The following is a 17,641-nucleotide window of genomic DNA, read 5'->3' as shown; positions in this document are numbered from 1 at the left end:
CTTGTATTAATTAGGACTGTCAACACATGAATATGCTTGTTGAGGCCGCTTCCTACGGTAAAATATGAGACTTGTAAATATCAAGACACTTGGAAAGATGCAAAGACTTTTCATTTATTAGCAGCTCTAAATGATGTGGAAGCTCCTCTGTACCATGAGCCTTGGGAATTGACTGTAAATAGATTCCTGGTTAATGAATTTGCTGTTTGTTCTTCCTTGCTTAGGCATTACTCCTGGTGTAGCCTTTGGATCACACAGCCAATACATCACTGCTTTAGAAGGACTGTAGGAAGGCTACGGAGAGAATTCCTCATGTTGCTGGAAAACTAGAAAGGACAACCAGGACAGTTAAAGGCAATGGGAGGGAGCAGAAACACAGTCTGACCACCACTTTTAACTCTATGTGACCCTGGGTAAGTGGGTGAGTGACTTAGCCTCTCTGTGCCTCGGTTTCCTGACCTGAAAAATGGAGATAGAGACAGAACTTGTACAGAGCCGTGGTGAGCCTCCAAAGAATCAATACACGCAAGGGGCTGAGAGCACCGCCCAGGCGGAGTCTGTCCTGGCTCTAACCGTTTTCATAATCACGGCTACCTGGGATCGGGGTAGAAACAGAGTGAACGTTCCAAGGAGATCCTTGGAGTAACATGCAGTTATGAAGTGCTTCGGAGTCAGACAAAGGTCTGGATCATACCTCGACTCTAGTACATTTAATTTCTGGGCCTCAACTGTGCCAGTCTCCTGAGTTCTTGCAAAAAGTAAATGGAAAAGGAAAATGCTTGTAAGGTGCTTGCTTATGCCTGGTACCTGAAAGGGGCTTGCTAAATGCTAGTGGCTTCAGTGTTCATTACCAGTATAAGCTTTTTGGAGAAATCTCCGAGATTGAAATGGATGCCAAAAGAAAAGACTTCGGTAAGTGATCTAAGAGAAGTGGGGAGACAAAACACTCGGAGAAAGAGAGAGGGAAACAAAGTGGCCAGAAGAGGTGGCCCCTTCCGCGCCAAGTGCCCTTCCGTTCTGTCTCAGGTGGCTACACCACAGCGCCATGAGCAGGGCCTAACTCCCTCGCCACAAAATCCCCATAAACCCCTCCCCTGGTGAAGGGGAGGCGGCTGCAATTCCAACAGGGGACCGACTGATTGCAAAGCCCAGACCTTGTTGAGGTGGCAAGGCAAGGATGCAAAGGGCTTCCTCGCAGACTGAGGGGTCTGCAGATCCTACGCTCTTTCTGCTTTTTCCTTTTTCCCCTTTACACATAAAAAATAGTAATCAAATTCTCGGTAGGCAGAGCATGGCTTTACCCGATGACTACCATAAAATGCCATAAAATAATTTTAAATCGAGGTCAGTTCATCAAGTCACTTCAGTTTTAATCCCCTTAAGTATCAACTTGGCAACAGTCCATAAAAGACGAAATTATTCTGTATTTTATTTGACAAGGTCCTTCAAGAGACATCTCTCCCTGACAGTGTGAAGATGGCCTGTCTCGTGGGCGCTGCAGGGAACGCTTTGGGAATGACTAGAGAGGGCATCTGCTAAGGTCCCTCCTGATTCAAAGATCTTCTATCTCTGAATAGAGCAAGATGTCCATACTATGAATGGTTTCAATCAAAAATCCGTTTCTGTATAAAAAATGCAAGATCAGACAATGTGCTAAGTCGACCCCTAATTTTGTCTTAAAAAATCATGCAGTACCTTAAAAACCAATCTGGCCAAAAGTTTATAACATCAAAATAATATATAAGGAGAAAATCTAGCTGCAGAATGTTCTGGATCCTTTCACAAGGATACTTGTTAAATACAGGGTAACAGAAAATCCACCGCAGTTCCTAGTGATGGAGTAAAAAGCAAGGTGATCCACACGGATCACTGGAACCTGTTAAAACTTATTTCAAGGACATGATCTCCCACCTCTACCCCAGTTGCTAATTGCTTTCAAAGCAAATGTAGGTACCAAAGGATCCTACTGATGGTCCTCTAAGGTAGTGGGGAATCTTTAGAAATGGTCACTATGTGCATTATTGCCCTGTGAAGAACTCGGTTTCTTTTCTGATTGCATATTATGCTTAAAAATGAACTTGCATGATATGGTAGAAACAGTGGGGAGTGTAATGATGTGGATTTCTGGCTCTAGCCAATAACACCCTTTCCTCTGAGGGTGCAGAATGCCTAGGTGGTTAGGACCTAACGCCCTTGCAGAGTGAAAATCCCAGGAATAAGTATGTTAACAAGAACTCTGTGTGATTCTTCTAAGGTGAAACCACAGCCATGGGGCTCGTAGACTAACAGTTCTGCACTGTTTCTGGAAGTGTCAGCTGAGCTCTCTTTAAATGGCACAACCAAGCCGCCAGGTTCTAATCGTCTCTAATTGGTGATCTTGTGAACTGCAACTTCCCTTACCACTAAAAGGGCTGACGATATCATTCCTCTAATAAGAAACATGTTAAAAGGCAAAATAATAAAAAGAAAGCACTACGAGCAATAATCATGAAAATTCATTGCATTATGTTAACATTCCTCTTCAGTAAAAACTTGGGTCTAGAGAACAGAATAAACAAAAGCCAAACATGTTACTTTCCAATTTGTTAACTGCATGATTTCCAATAAGAATTGGTATGTGATGAAAGATGGGCTTAATGGTTCCTTTTTTTTTTTTTTTTTTTGTCACGGAGACATGTCAAGAGAGTATATTCCTTCCTTCTTCCCTCCCTCCCTCCCTTCCTCCTTTCCATCCTTCCTTTCCTTCCCTCCTTCCCCTCCCTAAACATTTCCAACCAGCAGTCCCCTTTTCGTTAATTAGCACGTGTCACCTAGATAATAGCTATTCTTGCTGATGCCTTGCTAGTTCCCTCCCTCCACACACCTTCCTCTTTCTCCCACCTGACCTAGTTCTCTTAAGGAAGGAAATGTGGTCTTATCTTCATTTTGGAGGAAGAGGGGGCAGCTGTCTTGCTCATGTTTGGCACAATATGGGTTTTCCATATATTCTAAAAGTCATATACAAAGAAATTAGAAATCTAGGTACTATTGAAATGGGTGGGATTATCTGTACCTCCAAGTTAAAAACAAAAGTGCCCACTGCCTTTTGCTAGAGCTCCTTAAGAGTGAAGCAGAGATAAATGGGAACGTCTCACCTTGATCCTCAAGTATCTCTCCATCTAAAGGCTAGGGAAGCTTACAACACAATCCCAGTGCCTGGGCCCATGCAGGCATCTCTGCACACTTCTTCACCCCAACCCCAGTGGTGGCGGATTCTGCCTGGTAATTTAAAAACCTCCCCAGGTGATTCTAACAAGCAGGTGGCTGAGTACCAACAAAATCTCTGAAACATCTCCTCTAGTTACTTAAATACTCGTCAACTGTATGTTTGGTCTTTCTTGAATTACAGTCCTTGGATGCACTCACAGTCACCATTCACTTACTGAAACGCACTGGATAACAATGGTTATTCTGTTTTCAGAAACCAAGTGAGGTCACTGCAGTTACCAACATATTCAGTTCTCCTGGATGTCAGTGAGCTGTCTCCTTCTCAAAAGTCCACTCTCCTTTATTCTTAATGCTGCCTTTCCTGTCTTTCCACTGAATTGGAAGATCCCATCATAGTTAGCTGAGTGTTACCTGTGGGGGGCGGGCATTTTGGAATTTCATATCCCCTGGACTCTCACATGTATCCACTGAAGGCCTTGAAAACACTCAACCACGAAATTTGTCACACAAATTCCCATACAAAGCTTAACGTTGACCAAGAAGACATTAATTAACCTCTACTTGGAAAACTTCATTGGAAACTTGATGAATATTTTACAGAACTCTAATTCACTGAAATTTCTAATTTTATCCCAAAGGAATGAGTATAAATACAAAAGTTCACTGAGCTAGTAAAGTAATAGAAGTGTTTCATAGAAAACTAGTGCTATTATTATGAATTAAAATATGATGATAATCCTACCAATACCCTATGAAAGGCAAAATAACGTAATGATTAAGTACATAGACTCTGGAACTAAGACTGTATATAGGCTCACATCGTGGCTCTACCATTACCAGCTGTGTGACCTCGGTCAGCCTCCCTTTGCTTTAGTCTTCTTTCAAAAAGATAAATAGTGGGGCACCTGGGTGGCGCAGTCGGTTAAACGTCCGACTTCAGCTCAAGTCACGATCTCGCAGTCCGTGAGTTCAAGCCCCACATCGGGCTCTGGGCTGATGGCTCAGAGCCTGGAGCCTGTTTCCGATTCTGTGTCTCCCTCTCTCTCTGCCCCTCCCCCATTCATGCTCTGTCTCTCTCTGTCTCAAAAATAAATAAAAAAAAAAAAACGTTAAAAAATTTTTTCAAAAAGATAAATAGTAAAACTGACTTCATTGTTGTTGGATTAAAATAAGTGTATACATGCACACACATGGATACATATGCATAGGTCACTTACAACGGTGCTTGTCATGCTGTGACTCACTTAAGTTCCATCTTTTCCCCGGCAGCCTGATCCCCACACGGTGATCTTAAAATCCATATCTGAAGGGCACCACATCTGAAGGGCTCAGTTGGCTGAACATCCGACTTCAGCTCAGGTCATGATCTTGTGGTTTGTGAGTTGGAGCCCCACATCAGGCTCGCTGTTGTCAGCCAGTCAGCAAAGAGCCCGCTTCGGATCCTCTGTCCCCCTCTGTCTGCCCCTTGACCCCTGTGCTCTCCCAAAAATAAATAATAAAAGAAAATCCATATTTGATCTTATCGCTCACCTACTCAATGGCTTCCACTGTCCCCAGGGCCAGGTACAAAATCCTTAAACACAGTGTAGAGGGCCTTTCACAACCTGATTCCCGCCCATCTTGCCACTTGGGGCCCCACCTGAAAAATATATTGCAGCCCCAGCCAACTTAGTTTCTCCAACAGGCCATCATCTTATCTCAGGGTCTTCATCTATTTTCTCGGCGCCCCTCTTGGTTCAAACCCTTCAGTACTCATCACTTTCAGAGGAAAGCCAAAATCCTGAGATGGACCATAGCCTAGAACACACTAATTCAAATTTAGAGTCAATACCCAGGTTGCCCCCAAACTTAGGAATCGTACATTCATTCATAGGAGAAAGGAGGCTCACTACCTGGGTGCCCCATCTGCCGATCTTTAAGACAATGAAGGTGATGGCAGATTGTTATGATGTCACTACAGCCACACAGGAGGAAGACCCGTGAATTCCGAGCTTAGAGTAAACGGCATCCTCTCTGTATGCCTCTGTCTCCTGTTTGCTCTAGGCGCAATTTTTATTTCCATTTTAAGTTGTTATTTCTCTATTTGTGTAACTGCAAAGAGCAGAGGAAGATACGCTTTTTCAGCAAATACAAGTCTGGGGGTTTTTAAGGACAGTGCTCATTTGATCTCATTATTCTGCCAGTTAATTGACAGGAAAGAATGTCCTAATTGCTCATTAACTCTGAAGATGTCCCCCTTGTATGGTGTCAAGGTCTTAGAGACACAGGGTATACAGCATCTGTACAAACTGCTGCTGCTTTGGGGGACAAAGCGTAAGTTTCACACAGCTAAAAAAAAAAAAGAAAAAAAAACACCCCAAAAAAACCCCAACAGATGTTTTTGATTTTGGCTTCAAACAATCTTATCTATAATGGAGTAGAATTTGGTGGTGAGTTATTTTCTCCTTGAGCTAATAAGATGAACCACACTGCTGATTAAATACTGTTTTCTGGGGCCCCACGGTTTTTCACAGCCATTGTTTATGGAAATCATTCTTGGTTAGATGGTAATCTGCCAGAATGGCAATGGATTTTTTTTTTTAATTTTTTTTTTAAACGTTTATTTTACTTTTGAGAGAGAGACAGAGCATGAACGGGGGAGGGTCAGAGAGAGAGGGAGACACAGAACCGGAAGCAGGCTCCAGGCTCTGAGCCGTCAGCCCGCAGCCCGACGCGGGGCTTGAACTCACGGACCGTGAGATCGTGACCTGGGCTGAAGTCGGACGCTTAACCGCCTGAGCCACCCAGGCACCCCAGCAATGGATTTTTGAAAGGTTCTCTGAGAAAGGTACTCCTCAAAGAACTTCCGCTTCTACCCACCCCTGGGTCCCCATATGCGGGACTGTGATGAGTAAAACCATAACAGAACAAAGCCATCAACACAGGCACTGCTCAGGCCCCTTCTTCAAAGCGCACAAAGAAAGCCAGAATTGCTCTAAACAGCTATGCCCACATACTAAGAAGCCTGGTTTACATGCCTCTGCGATATATAAAACATTAAAGTGATAATTGGCAAATAATTAGGGATACCAAGGGCTAGGAAATGTCATAACTTGACAACGGTCATCGTGTCAAAATTATGCTCAAAACGGGACTTACTGGGCCTGAGTTATCTAAGTCAGGGACTTATTTCCCTCTGCACCCGCAAATGTCCCACCGAAAAGCATCCTCTATTCCACAGTAAATTACTTGGGGTTTAAAATGTATCTTTGTCACAGCAGTGTGTGCCAAAAGAAGGGCCCTGCTAACCCCCAGAGACACAGCTTATTTAAAGTTATAATGAAGACAGCAGGTGCTCTATGCAGATGTCACTTCTTCTAGGAGACACTTATTAAACACTTTATCTCCCTTACTGTCGCTGGGCTAGCTACATTTTATGTTCTTTCAGCATCACCATAGCCAAAAGCAAACTGTTTCCTTTTAGTCTCACTGAGCTGAAAATTAAAAACTACTGGGCTTTGGGTTGTTTAGGGGGATTTGCAAAGAATTCTAAATGTAGTGATTCAAGAGTCAACCCATACTGTTTTCTAGTGACACAAAACTGTATTTCGCAATAAAACAACACTCTCCCACGGAAAGCATGCCAGACTTCTTTCCCTGGTGACCCAAACCTCTGCATTCCAACCACCACACATCCTTTTGTTCAGAGGAAGTGGAACAAACAGATAGGAAAGGACACCACTCGAGAAAATGTACGAAGCTTTCCATTTCGCATACTGTCAGGTAAAATGGAACTGCCTGGGGCCATGGTTCCGAAACTCTGTGCTAAAGCAGCCTCAGAGTAAGACAGAATCCAGTATGTTCTGGAACCTTAAGAAAGAAGTCACTGCAGTAGCCAGGAAGAGCTAGCTACTAATAACGGGAGCAGTCGGCCTTCTTGCCTAAAGTGTGTGGATCACTTCAGCCTGGAAGGTTCAGAGTAGGGATGGAATGGGAAAGGGGGTAAGCAAGAAGGAAAAGGGGAGACTGGATCTGGAGGGATCTGGGCTCTGCTCAGTCTCCTCCATCACTCTGACTGCCCATGAGTAGCCTGCGGAGGCTGGAGGTGAATGAATGAGGTGTGTCTGCCCTTCTCCACAACAAACAACCTGAAGCCTTAGGTGGAATGGGGACGTGGAGAACATCAGAGAAGAGCATGGCTACGCGTGAACAGTTTTAGCAATGCCCAGATTCATTTTACTAATTTTTTTCCTTATAAAGGTTCTACATGATTTTGGAGACATTTTTGAAAAGGGAGTTAAGCCAAAATAAGAAAATAAAAGTCACCATAATCTTATTCTTGAGAAATAAGGGTAAGTGGCATTTTGTTAAATATCATCCCAATCTTTTTTACTGTACATTCACTAGGTCTTTTTAATGGCTGAGTATTATTCTATATCATAATTTATTTGACCTGTCCCTTCTCATGGCATGATTAGGCCATCTGCAATTTTTCCAAAGCAGATGATTACAATGTAATTTTAATCAGCTTAATATTTATAGTAATCTTCCTAACACTGCAGTTTTGGTCCTGTGTTACAACAAAAATAGATTTATGTAACACAGATGTGGCACAGGAAGATTTCTGGTCCCTAACTGAGATTCATGAAGATATATAAATACATAGTATGCATGACTCTCACATCTGGCTCTCCGTAACTAAATACAACAGAATTATAAATAGTTCTGGACCCTTGGAGAACCACCATGTGATGAAACTAGACCACTGTGAAAGTCATTTGTGAGTCTACAACAAATGGAAACCAACATATGACTTGATTTTTCTTACTAGCAACACAACACAACATGACAAAGTGTAAGGAAGATAGCACAAGTCTAAGAGGGCTTTGAGAGGCAGAGTGGATGACACTGGAAATTCTCACGGGAATAATTCCCACTCCTGAGGAGCAGGAGAAATGTGTGACAGCCTGATGTCAAATTCTGATGTCTTAAGCCACACCTAATGTGAGCACATGCATTCCTTTTTGTTCTCAATCATTTCTCCTCTAAAAGGAAAGTTACCAGGGGTGGCTGGGTGGCTCAGTCAGTTGAGCTCAGGTAACTTTGGCACTGCTTTGTCCTGTTCTTTGTCATTGACTTTGAAAATAATCTAAATAAATTAAGCAAAGGATCACAATAATATATCCAAGATTTAATCCCGAGGTCATGATCTCGCAGTTCAGGGGTTCGAGCCTCCCATCGGGCTCTGTGCTGACAGCTCAGAGCCTGGAGCCTGCTTTGGATTCTGTGTCTCCCTCTCTCTTTGCCCCTCCCCCGCTCGTGCTCTGTCTCTCTCTCTCTCTCTTCCTTAAAAATAAATATTAAAAAAAGTTTTTTTAAAGGAAAGCTACTGAACAAAAATAGAGCCCTATTAAAATGAATGATGCAAATATCCTTAATTAAAATGTCACTGATGTTTCTATATTAAAAACAGTATTTTCACATTCATATGCTATACATTTTGGTAAAAACGAATGACAGCTCAGAAGATTATTTATGATTGTCTACAGTAAGCACTTTTTTTTTTTTTTTGAGTGTGTGTCCTTTAAGGTACCTGAGGTGCAGGTTTCTTGTGCAAGAGGGAGTTCTTTCCCTACAAAACAAACATTTGTTATCCAATTTTTAAACCAATCTGGATCTGTTGCTTAAACAAAAACCAAAATCCAACCAAACGACAGGGCTTGGCCAATCATAGATGGACAGGTGAAGAAGACGGTGAGGGAAATGTCACTGTTATTCTGGAAGTAATACAGTCTTTCTAAAGGGCGTAGCCACACCCCCCTCCGTTTTCAGGGTTCTGAATTCAGGAACATCACATCAGCCAAACCATCTCCAAGAATACAAACCTAACTCCAGGTCAGTTAGGTCTTGACTATACGGAGAAAACCTCTCTCCTGTCATCAACAATTCAGTAGCAGCCTAGAAATGCTTCTTCTAAACAGGCTCTGTTGGTAAGACATAAAAGTGTCCCAACTAGTGTCCCTTCTTGTCTGGTGTTTACCACTTAGAATGCGACCCTGGGCAAGTCATTTAACTTCTCTATGCCACTGCTTCACAATCTGAAATAACAAAGATAATTGCAAATGCTTATTTCTTAGGGTTCTGTGTGGGTATGTGAACCTTCCTCGTCCCACGGAGAGGCACTTAATTCTTGCTGACTTGGAAAGAATTTCACCACAACATTTGCTGTGGTTTCTTCTGGGTGCCTATGTTATGGGTAGCTGCAAGGGTACACCTCAAATGTTACGTGGTTCTTCTCTGGGTGCTGGGGTTATGGGTTCTTTTTTTGTCTTCTTTTCTCATTTGTATTTTCTGCAGTGAATATATATTGCTTTTATAACTAGAACAACAAACAACCAAATTCTCAAGACTGTTATAGATGAGCTCAGTTAGCCATCATCACTGTCTTAGGTCCTCAACACAGTCCACCTCAGGACATCTGGAATTCAGGTAGAACTTCCAGAAAAGGAGTTGAGTGCTGACCATTCTGATGGCGAAACAGAAGCAGAACCACGCAGCAATCACGGCACACATCTTACCAGATGTTAGCACACGTACATCAGAGCCGTCTGTCACACTTTATCATCTGTCTCCCTTCCCTCGAAAGTCAGGTGGACTCTGCCCCTGGTGACAGAGAAAAGCTGAGAAGTCTGTCTGCAGTCAGGCCTACAAGGAGGCTGTGAAAACTCACTCAGAGATTCAGCTTTAGGGCAGACTCATGGGAGCTCTAGAAATGTGGCTCCAATCTAGCACCTTCCAGGGAGGTCTTGACTCCCCAGTTCCTCCCACCTGCCTACTTCACACCTGCATCCCCAGGGCAGGACACTGTCAACAATAATCAAGGCCAAGTTAACAGACATGTATATAGATGGTGATGGGATATTAAGTCTCTTGGCTTCTCTTAGACTGTTTCCTCATTGGGCAAAATCAGGTGTCAGATATGATGCCTCCTAAGGTCCATGCCAGCGTATCACTGTTACATTTGAAAATGGCACTGCTTTGTCCTAATTCTTTGTCATTGACTTTGAAAATAATCTAAATAAATTAAGCAAAGGATCACAATAATATATCCAAGATTTAATCCCCAAGATTTAAACTAAAGTCACATGCTTAACATGCTCAGCAAAGGTGGCTCTTTACGAATGCCAAACTCATCACTGGCGTCAGTTAAACTCAAAGATGAAGAGGAAATATTAAGATACAGTCATGAAAAATGTTAAATGTAGTCACTGTGATATGCAATTACAATGCTTAAAGAGGAATCAAAAAGGCTCAAATAAAGAGAAAATAAAATCCAATTCACTGAAAACATCAACTAATGAGTCTATGAAACAAAGTCTGGGCCTTCAGCTAAAAAAAAAACCAGATGGTTTTGTATTATATTTTAGTATAAATAAGTGGGATTAGAAATTTCCTCATACTCTCCATGCTTTGATTAATAAGAATTTAAGATCCACTGTAATTTTAAAGCACTATTTGATATCTCTTTTCCAAATTAATACACTTTATGGAAATAATGTCTATATTAATAGTTTTCTACAATTATCTGATTTTATGGGACACTGACTATACACATAACTTCTGAGATTAAAAACTGTATACATAGCTTGAGTATACAAATCATTGTATCAGTAAATTTGGTGGTCTACAGAATTCTTACATAACTTAGGGAATGATGGTTTTGCTGAAGAGGAGAATTTCACAGATGCGTAAGTAAAATGACCAACTCAAAAGTTACTACATGGCTTTCGTGGATCTAATACACACAAGAGGCTCAAATACAGACTTGCTGAGTAACAGCATGAATAATGACCCTGAGGAACATGATGAGGGTACTGGGTAATATTCCTGACACCATTAAGATCTGGTGGCCCAGAAGTGGTCTCCAAGTGTGGGAGAGGATGGAGGGGACACGGGTGGGTGGAACTGATTCATTACAATTCTGTTTATACTTTTATTGTTAAATCTCCTCATTAGCATCTGAATAATGCCTTTTAATAAACGGTGATCGTGGGGGGTAGCGGCAGAGGAAAAATTATAAATACACATGTAACTATTACTGTCAAGATCCCAAATATGTTTAAATTTCATGTATCTTTATTTCTATTTTATTATTTCAGTCACCGCGGGCTATGGTTAATATTTTAAAATATGGGACTTCAAGAGAAGCCGGCTCCTTTCCCACCAGGGACGAAACAGAACTCGGGCCCACTCATGTTACGATTTTTCTTCCTGGCTGGGATATTCACGTGTTGTTTCACAGATTTTAAAACTCACGTGCTTATGTTTCTTTACGGGCACAATTTGACATCTAGACACAGTCTCAAATGTCAAACTTCACTCGCTGAAGTATCTCCCAACACAGAGCTGCAAGCAAGAACCATGGTCCAAAGGCAGCGTTCTGCAACGAGACTGCTTTTAGACAATCTGGCAGATGGTACTTGTTCATTACACAGAAACTTGTCCTAGGAGAAAACACACCAATTTACTTAGAAAAAAAAAAAGAAGTGGTCACACAGAATTAGCTGTACATCTCTGTCCTGGCCCGTAACGCCTCTGCCAAGCCAAGCAGGCCAGCCGTGAACATTTGCATATGTTAAAAACTGCCAACCGCATTATGCCTGCACTGGGCCAAGGAAGGATCATATAACCATGCAACTGAATGAGCCACCACCATCTAAGCCACGTCTGTATCGATTCAGGTCTGCCACGGATGGCTGTGTGAGTGTCATCCCTAAACCCTGACACCCATGGGTCAAACACCAACATTCCTGACAGTTTCCCAGAAACTCCAGCTACCCTCCTCCTACTCAGTCCATTACCACAGAATAATGGAAAAGGAAGAGGGGACCCAACTCACCTCTTTATTGTAAAAAAATAAAAATAAAAACAGAGGTCTGAGGAGATTCAGTCATTCACACCTCATGTAAAGCTAGTTAATTACTATGCCAGGACTGAAATGCAGGCCACTGGTGTTTTCCCATCATTTTCGCTTTGTACCACACCAGGAGAGATAAAAAGAATGAACATAATGCATCTGTTTTCTGCAAACATGTCCACACAATAAAGAAACAGGCTCTTATATATCTTGGTGTAGCTTCAGCAAGAAAGAAAAATTGTACAAGTCTTTTTTTTTTTTTTTTTTTACCTAAAATGTGTCTCAACGGTCCCTATGAACACATGATGCTTACAAACAAGATTCAAAGATATTGTCAAATAATCTGTTAACCACAAAAGCACTAGATATTGATTTGGAACCCCAACATTGTTTTCTCCAAAATGGCTCCCCTGGCAATTTCCATCGAGAAACTCAGAGACAAAGCAGCAACCAGTTTCATTCTGAAGCCAAGACCTTTGTAGTATATCCCACCATGGTTTCACATATGGCCAACCAGCAACCCCAACTGTATGGTGTGTGTGTGTCGGGGCGGGGGGGGGGGTGACAGATCTGCCTGATTTTCACGAGAGCCAGAGTGTGATTGGGGCCATTTGCCTTTCAGAAAGAGTCTAAGAAAAGAAGCACAAGTTACTCTACATGTCAGCAAGGATTTCCAGCTTTAACCAGTACACATGCTCCAGGCTGGCAGATAGAAGTTGAAAAGGACACAGCTTTGCACCCAGCCGCCAGCTGAACTTGGTGGCAGGCTATAAAAAAAAAAAAAAAAAAAAAAAAGGCACAAATTATACATAGAAGGATTGTGGGGGAGGGGGGAGAAGAAAATGCAATGAGCTAATGTTCCCACTTGGCATCTGCCTTTTGACTCAAAGAAAGAGATGGCTCTTTTCCAAAATTTTTCTATTATTGTGCTATCAGCTGCCTCTTGGACGTGCTTATAAAAGCGGAGACTGCCAACAAAACAAGACAAGATTTCTGTTGATAGTAGTAAATGTGCAAGCTCCTTGAAATAATAGGGATTTCGCTATTTCTCCTGCAAAGGCTACTTTGGGATTATTATTCCCGGCACGAGCTTCGGGACATGTACAGCCAGGTCCTGTTGAGGACTATGCGAACAGCAAATTCTGAAGTTAAAGAGGTGCTACCTTGATTCATGAATTTCCTCCTCCAATATAATTTAACTAAAGAACAGTCTGAAACTGATTGGCGCTGGATGTTTCTTGCTGGACTGGCATTCAACCAAATGAATTTCTATTAGTTGGCCCTTTCAAGTCTCAGTATTGCTCTGTTACACCAACTTCGTACTGTGAAAACTGGAAATCAAAGAGAAAAAATTAAGCATCCAGTTTTTTTGAAAAGGACTATAGATTCTACCTACTTCGTGAGGGAAAGATCTTATTCAAACGCACAAACACAAAAAGGTAACAAACAAATGTACTAAGAGTGATAGATTCAAACTCCAGTGAAGAACCAGGAATGCTTCCAGCTTCCCTTTGGGGTGTAGAAAGCTAGGGAAAGCATCACTCCTCTCCTTACAATAAACATAAATGCTGGCCAATCTGCAAGTTAGTAACTTTTTCTTGAACCCATCAGAGAGCTGTGGCAGTAAGGCAGCTAAACAGAGTCTGAAAAGGTACCTGAGCACTTGCTCACCTAGGACGGACTCTGATGGACACTCAGAAGAACTCGGCCAAAACCATGAACGGATTGCTACAGGCTTAGTGTGAGCTAGCCAGAGAACACAGACCATGTTCACAGGACGTATAATGCAAAGTGTACTGGGGGCTACGATATACAAGAGTTCGCACCCACTTCTAGGCTCTTCTCGGAACCTCTTGTGGGCCTCCCCCAAGGGACAGGTGAGTCCACAGATGGCATCCTTTGTCATTCCTGGTTCAGTCCTGGGAGAAAGAAGAGCAGTCAGGGCAGGAAAAGTTTGTAAAACAAAAGGCTGCTCAGATCCTTCCTCTCTATCCCCATGGAACAAAAGCCGTCATTGCCTGGGAGAAAGGCAAAAACCGCGGTTTCCCTAAGGGAAATGGTAAAAACCTACTGCAGCTTAGGATAGGGGGATGGGAAATGAAGAGGGACCTCTAGACCTAGGGGTGGGACAGGAACACAGGGAAGGCCACAACTCTAATCACAGGGACACAGCCACTGCCTAAGATCAAGGCCTAATCACAGCGTACCCCGCTTGCCAGCCACCCGAGACTATAAAACACAGTAAGCAGCAGCAGCAGCGTGTGCCTGGGAGAGGGGCATGAGAGCACATGGGGGGCCTGCCCGAGCCGCAGCGCAGAGGAAAGGCTGAAATTGGTCAAGCAGACATGGAGAAAACCTCGTCAGCAAATCAGCCCCCACCCTCAGAAACAAGGTAACCCCGGAGGAATCTGAAGTGCTCGGTGTACAGGAGGTAACCGCAGCAACCCTAGGCATTCGGTAATACTGAATTATATAGTATATACGTACTAATATAAATGTTTTAATATAATATGTTGATATAGTAACTCATATAATTCGAAATGCAGTACGCAACAGAACAAGTAGAGAATAAGAATGGATTGGAACACCCAGGGGTGCTGGACTAAGTCAATCTAATTAACGTTTATAGAATATTCCACCCAACTAGAGAAGAATACACGTCAGTTTCAAGGGCACATGGCATTTTCACCAGGATGGACCATAAAATGTCACAACCAGGTGAGCCTCATCCTGGGAACGTAAACCTTCTTCAGCTTTGAAAATCAAAATAATGTAAGAAGAAAAAACAGATTAATAATCTCAACAGATAGAATTTTTTAAATTACTACTTACAATAGCCTACCTTCCCCTCCAAAAAAAATACTTAGGTATAAATCTAATATGTGGAGGATCTGGATGTTCAAAAAATCTAGCGATATGAAAATATGATTACAACAATACACTGAGTGAAAACAAGGTACAAAATAGTATGTACTTTGCAGTCAGAATTTTATAAAATGAACTCAAACCAAATATTTTTTTGCATAGGGAAAAAAAGGCTAAAGAAGGCCTTTAAGGCCTTTAAAACAGTGTCTCTCTGGGGGCGCCTGGGTGGCTCAGTCGGTTGGGCATCCGGACTTTGGTTCAGGTCACGATCTCACGGTTCGTGAGTTAGGGCCCCGAATCAGGCTCTGTGCTGACAGCTCAGAGCCTGGAGCCTGCTTCTGTATTCTGTGTCTCCCTCTCTCTCTGTCCCTCTCCCCCACTCACATTCTGTCTCTCTCTCAAAAATAAATAAACATTAAAAATTTTTTAAAGCAATGTCTCTTTGGTTTTTTGTTCTTTTTTTATGTTTACTTATTATTATTATTTATTTTGAAAGAGATAGAGAGAGAGAGAGAGAGACAGAGAGGAAGAGACAGCAATTGCACAAGCAGGGGAGGGGCAGAGAGAGAATCCCGGGCAGGCTCTGAACCGTGAGCATGGAGCCCGACGCAGGCCTCGATCTCACAAACCTGAGAGAAAGAAATGAAGAGTTGGACACTCAACTGACTGAGCCACCCAGGTGTCCCATGGTGTCTCATAATCACAAAGTGTTTTAAAGAAAATCAACCTGAAATTAATGTAAACAATTTGTAAAGCTAATCCCTTTGCTGCCACCTGGGTCTGTAAAATGTACTTCATGGAGTCTCGTTAGGTTAGTTTCTTTAGAACTAGTTCCATATGCTCTTGAAATCATTCACTGAAAATAAAGTTCTGTGGTCAAAGGAGTTTAGAAAACACTCATGTAATAAACTGGTTTCCCAACTGCAGAATTAATTAGAATCACGCTGTTCTGGATCCTTAAGGGAATATAGTTTGCTATATTTTTATAGCCTTGCAGTGTTTCCCAAATCTATCTGAATGCGGTACTTGCGGAGGGGAGAGCGAGACGTATGGGACAGGGTTGTTTCGGCTGACCTTCCAAAGTAGGGTGCAGACATCACAATATTTTGCTTCTAAATACTTCAGTGTGTATCTCCCAAGAATAAGGGACTTTCTGCTACTTACCCATGATACCATCGTCACATCCAAGAAAGTCAGATTACTTCCCTAACATCTAATCTCTAGTCCAAATACAGAATTCCCATTTTCCCAAAAACTGTTTTTACAGTCAGTTTTTTAAGGTTCTCATGTTATGTTTGTTATTTCCTCTTAATACAAAACAACACCCTGTTTTTTTCTTTTTTTTTTTTTTTTTTTGACATGGCTTTTTATTTTTTTCCCTCAGGAGACCAGTCTCATTGAATTGCAGAAATCCCATGTTTCATCTAATTGTTTCTCCATGGTGTTACTCAGCCTGCTCCTCTATTTCCTGTATTTCCTGTATATTGACACTTATGTTGAGAGGCTCGGAGTCAAGTTAAATACTTTTAGGAAGAATATGATGCTGGGTGTCTCATACTCCATCCTAAGAGGAGACACACAACAGGCCATCGCATTAATAACACCGCTAAGCTTGATCAGTGTATTGAGGTGGTGACACCAAATCTCTCTGTTGCAAAGGTACATTTGCCCCTGTTGTTATCAGCATTGTGATAACTTCCTCATTGTCCTCTCAACAACCTTTTAGGTGACGGTTTTTGTAGTCGCTGATGGTCTCTGCAGGACTACCCATTATTTCATTGGGTTTCTTACTAGTTTTCATTTACCTTTTTAAAATTTCTTACAGGCAAACTTACTTTGTGATGTACATGTATGTGAGTTCTGACAAATACAGAGTTGTGTATCTACCACAATAATCCAGACACAGAATAGTTACATCACTTCAAAAAATGCCCTTGCGCTGTCCCTCGGGGTATCCTAAACGAAGTTTGAGTACGAAGCCCAGGCTCAACAGCTTTGCTCCAACTGTACTTGTCCCATAACATTTCCTGCCATGCCTAGTAGTGATTAAACCCCTCTGTGCATAGGAATAAAATCATGAAAACTTGTTTTAATAGAGGCTCTGGGGCCCTACCCCCAGAAGTTAGGACTCCAAGGCTGAGGCATGCTGTTAGCGATTGTGATACTAGTAATCCCTGGAAGAGACACGATGTAATGATATGAGAACGGCCCTAACTCTCTACCTTTCCTTCTATCCATCCTCTTTGCAACGTGACTTTGCAGCTCCTGCCATGAGGAGGTGGCTTCTATTTCTGCATCCCAGGAGTCTGGGCGGCGACTTGTTTCAGCAACAAGTACAATGGAATTGACAATGCACCAGCATAAGCCTCATTTTCACTCTCTCAGAGCCCTTGGGCTGAGGCCTGGTGGGTGAGCCTGGGCCAGCTGGCTGGATGAGGAGGGGTGCATGGCCTCATCTCCACCATCGCCTCACACGATGGTCACTCAGGTGAGTGAATGGGCTCATCCGGGGGCAACCAGCTCCAGGTGACCCACCGCAGACACCTTAGCACAGAGGCCAAGCCAAGATTGCTTAAGCTTGGCCAGCTGACCTATATGCTCTAGAGCAAGAAAAAATATTTATTGTTTTTAGTTGTGTGCGTGTCTGTGTGCATCCGTGAGTGTGTGTTTGGT

The 17,641-nt window shown here is 42.4% G+C and overlaps 1 protein-coding gene across 10 annotated transcripts in view; it reads right to left on the bottom strand.

Moving 5' to 3' along the window:
• RHBDD1 (rhomboid domain containing 1) overlaps positions 1-17,641 on the bottom strand; it is a 133,042-nt gene that overhangs the window by 34,381 nt on the left and 81,020 nt on the right. For 2 of the 10 annotated variants that reach the window (XM_027049017.2, XM_027048992.2), the window contains one exon: positions 11,740-12,870. The exons of 2 other annotated variants lie outside the window; for them this stretch is intronic. In XM_027049017.2, coding sequence (XP_026904818.1) covers positions 12,764-12,870 — 107 coding nt within the window. In that variant the 3' untranslated portion in view covers positions 11,740-12,763. Of the gene's footprint in view, positions 1-8,790; positions 9,892-11,502; positions 11,691-11,739; positions 12,871-13,140; positions 14,023-15,611; positions 16,533-17,641 lie in introns of those variants that run through there. 6 more of the 10 variants (XR_008295588.1, XR_008295589.1, XM_053215877.1 and 3 more) reach the window with 6 other exon arrangements.

The sequence above is a fragment of the Acinonyx jubatus genome, chromosome C1 (genome assembly GCF_027475565.1).
Source record: "Acinonyx jubatus isolate Ajub_Pintada_27869175 chromosome C1, VMU_Ajub_asm_v1.0, whole genome shotgun sequence".
Classification (NCBI taxonomy): domain Eukaryota; kingdom Metazoa; phylum Chordata; class Mammalia; order Carnivora; family Felidae; genus Acinonyx; species Acinonyx jubatus.
This window is presented reverse-complemented; position numbering and strand designations above follow the sequence as displayed.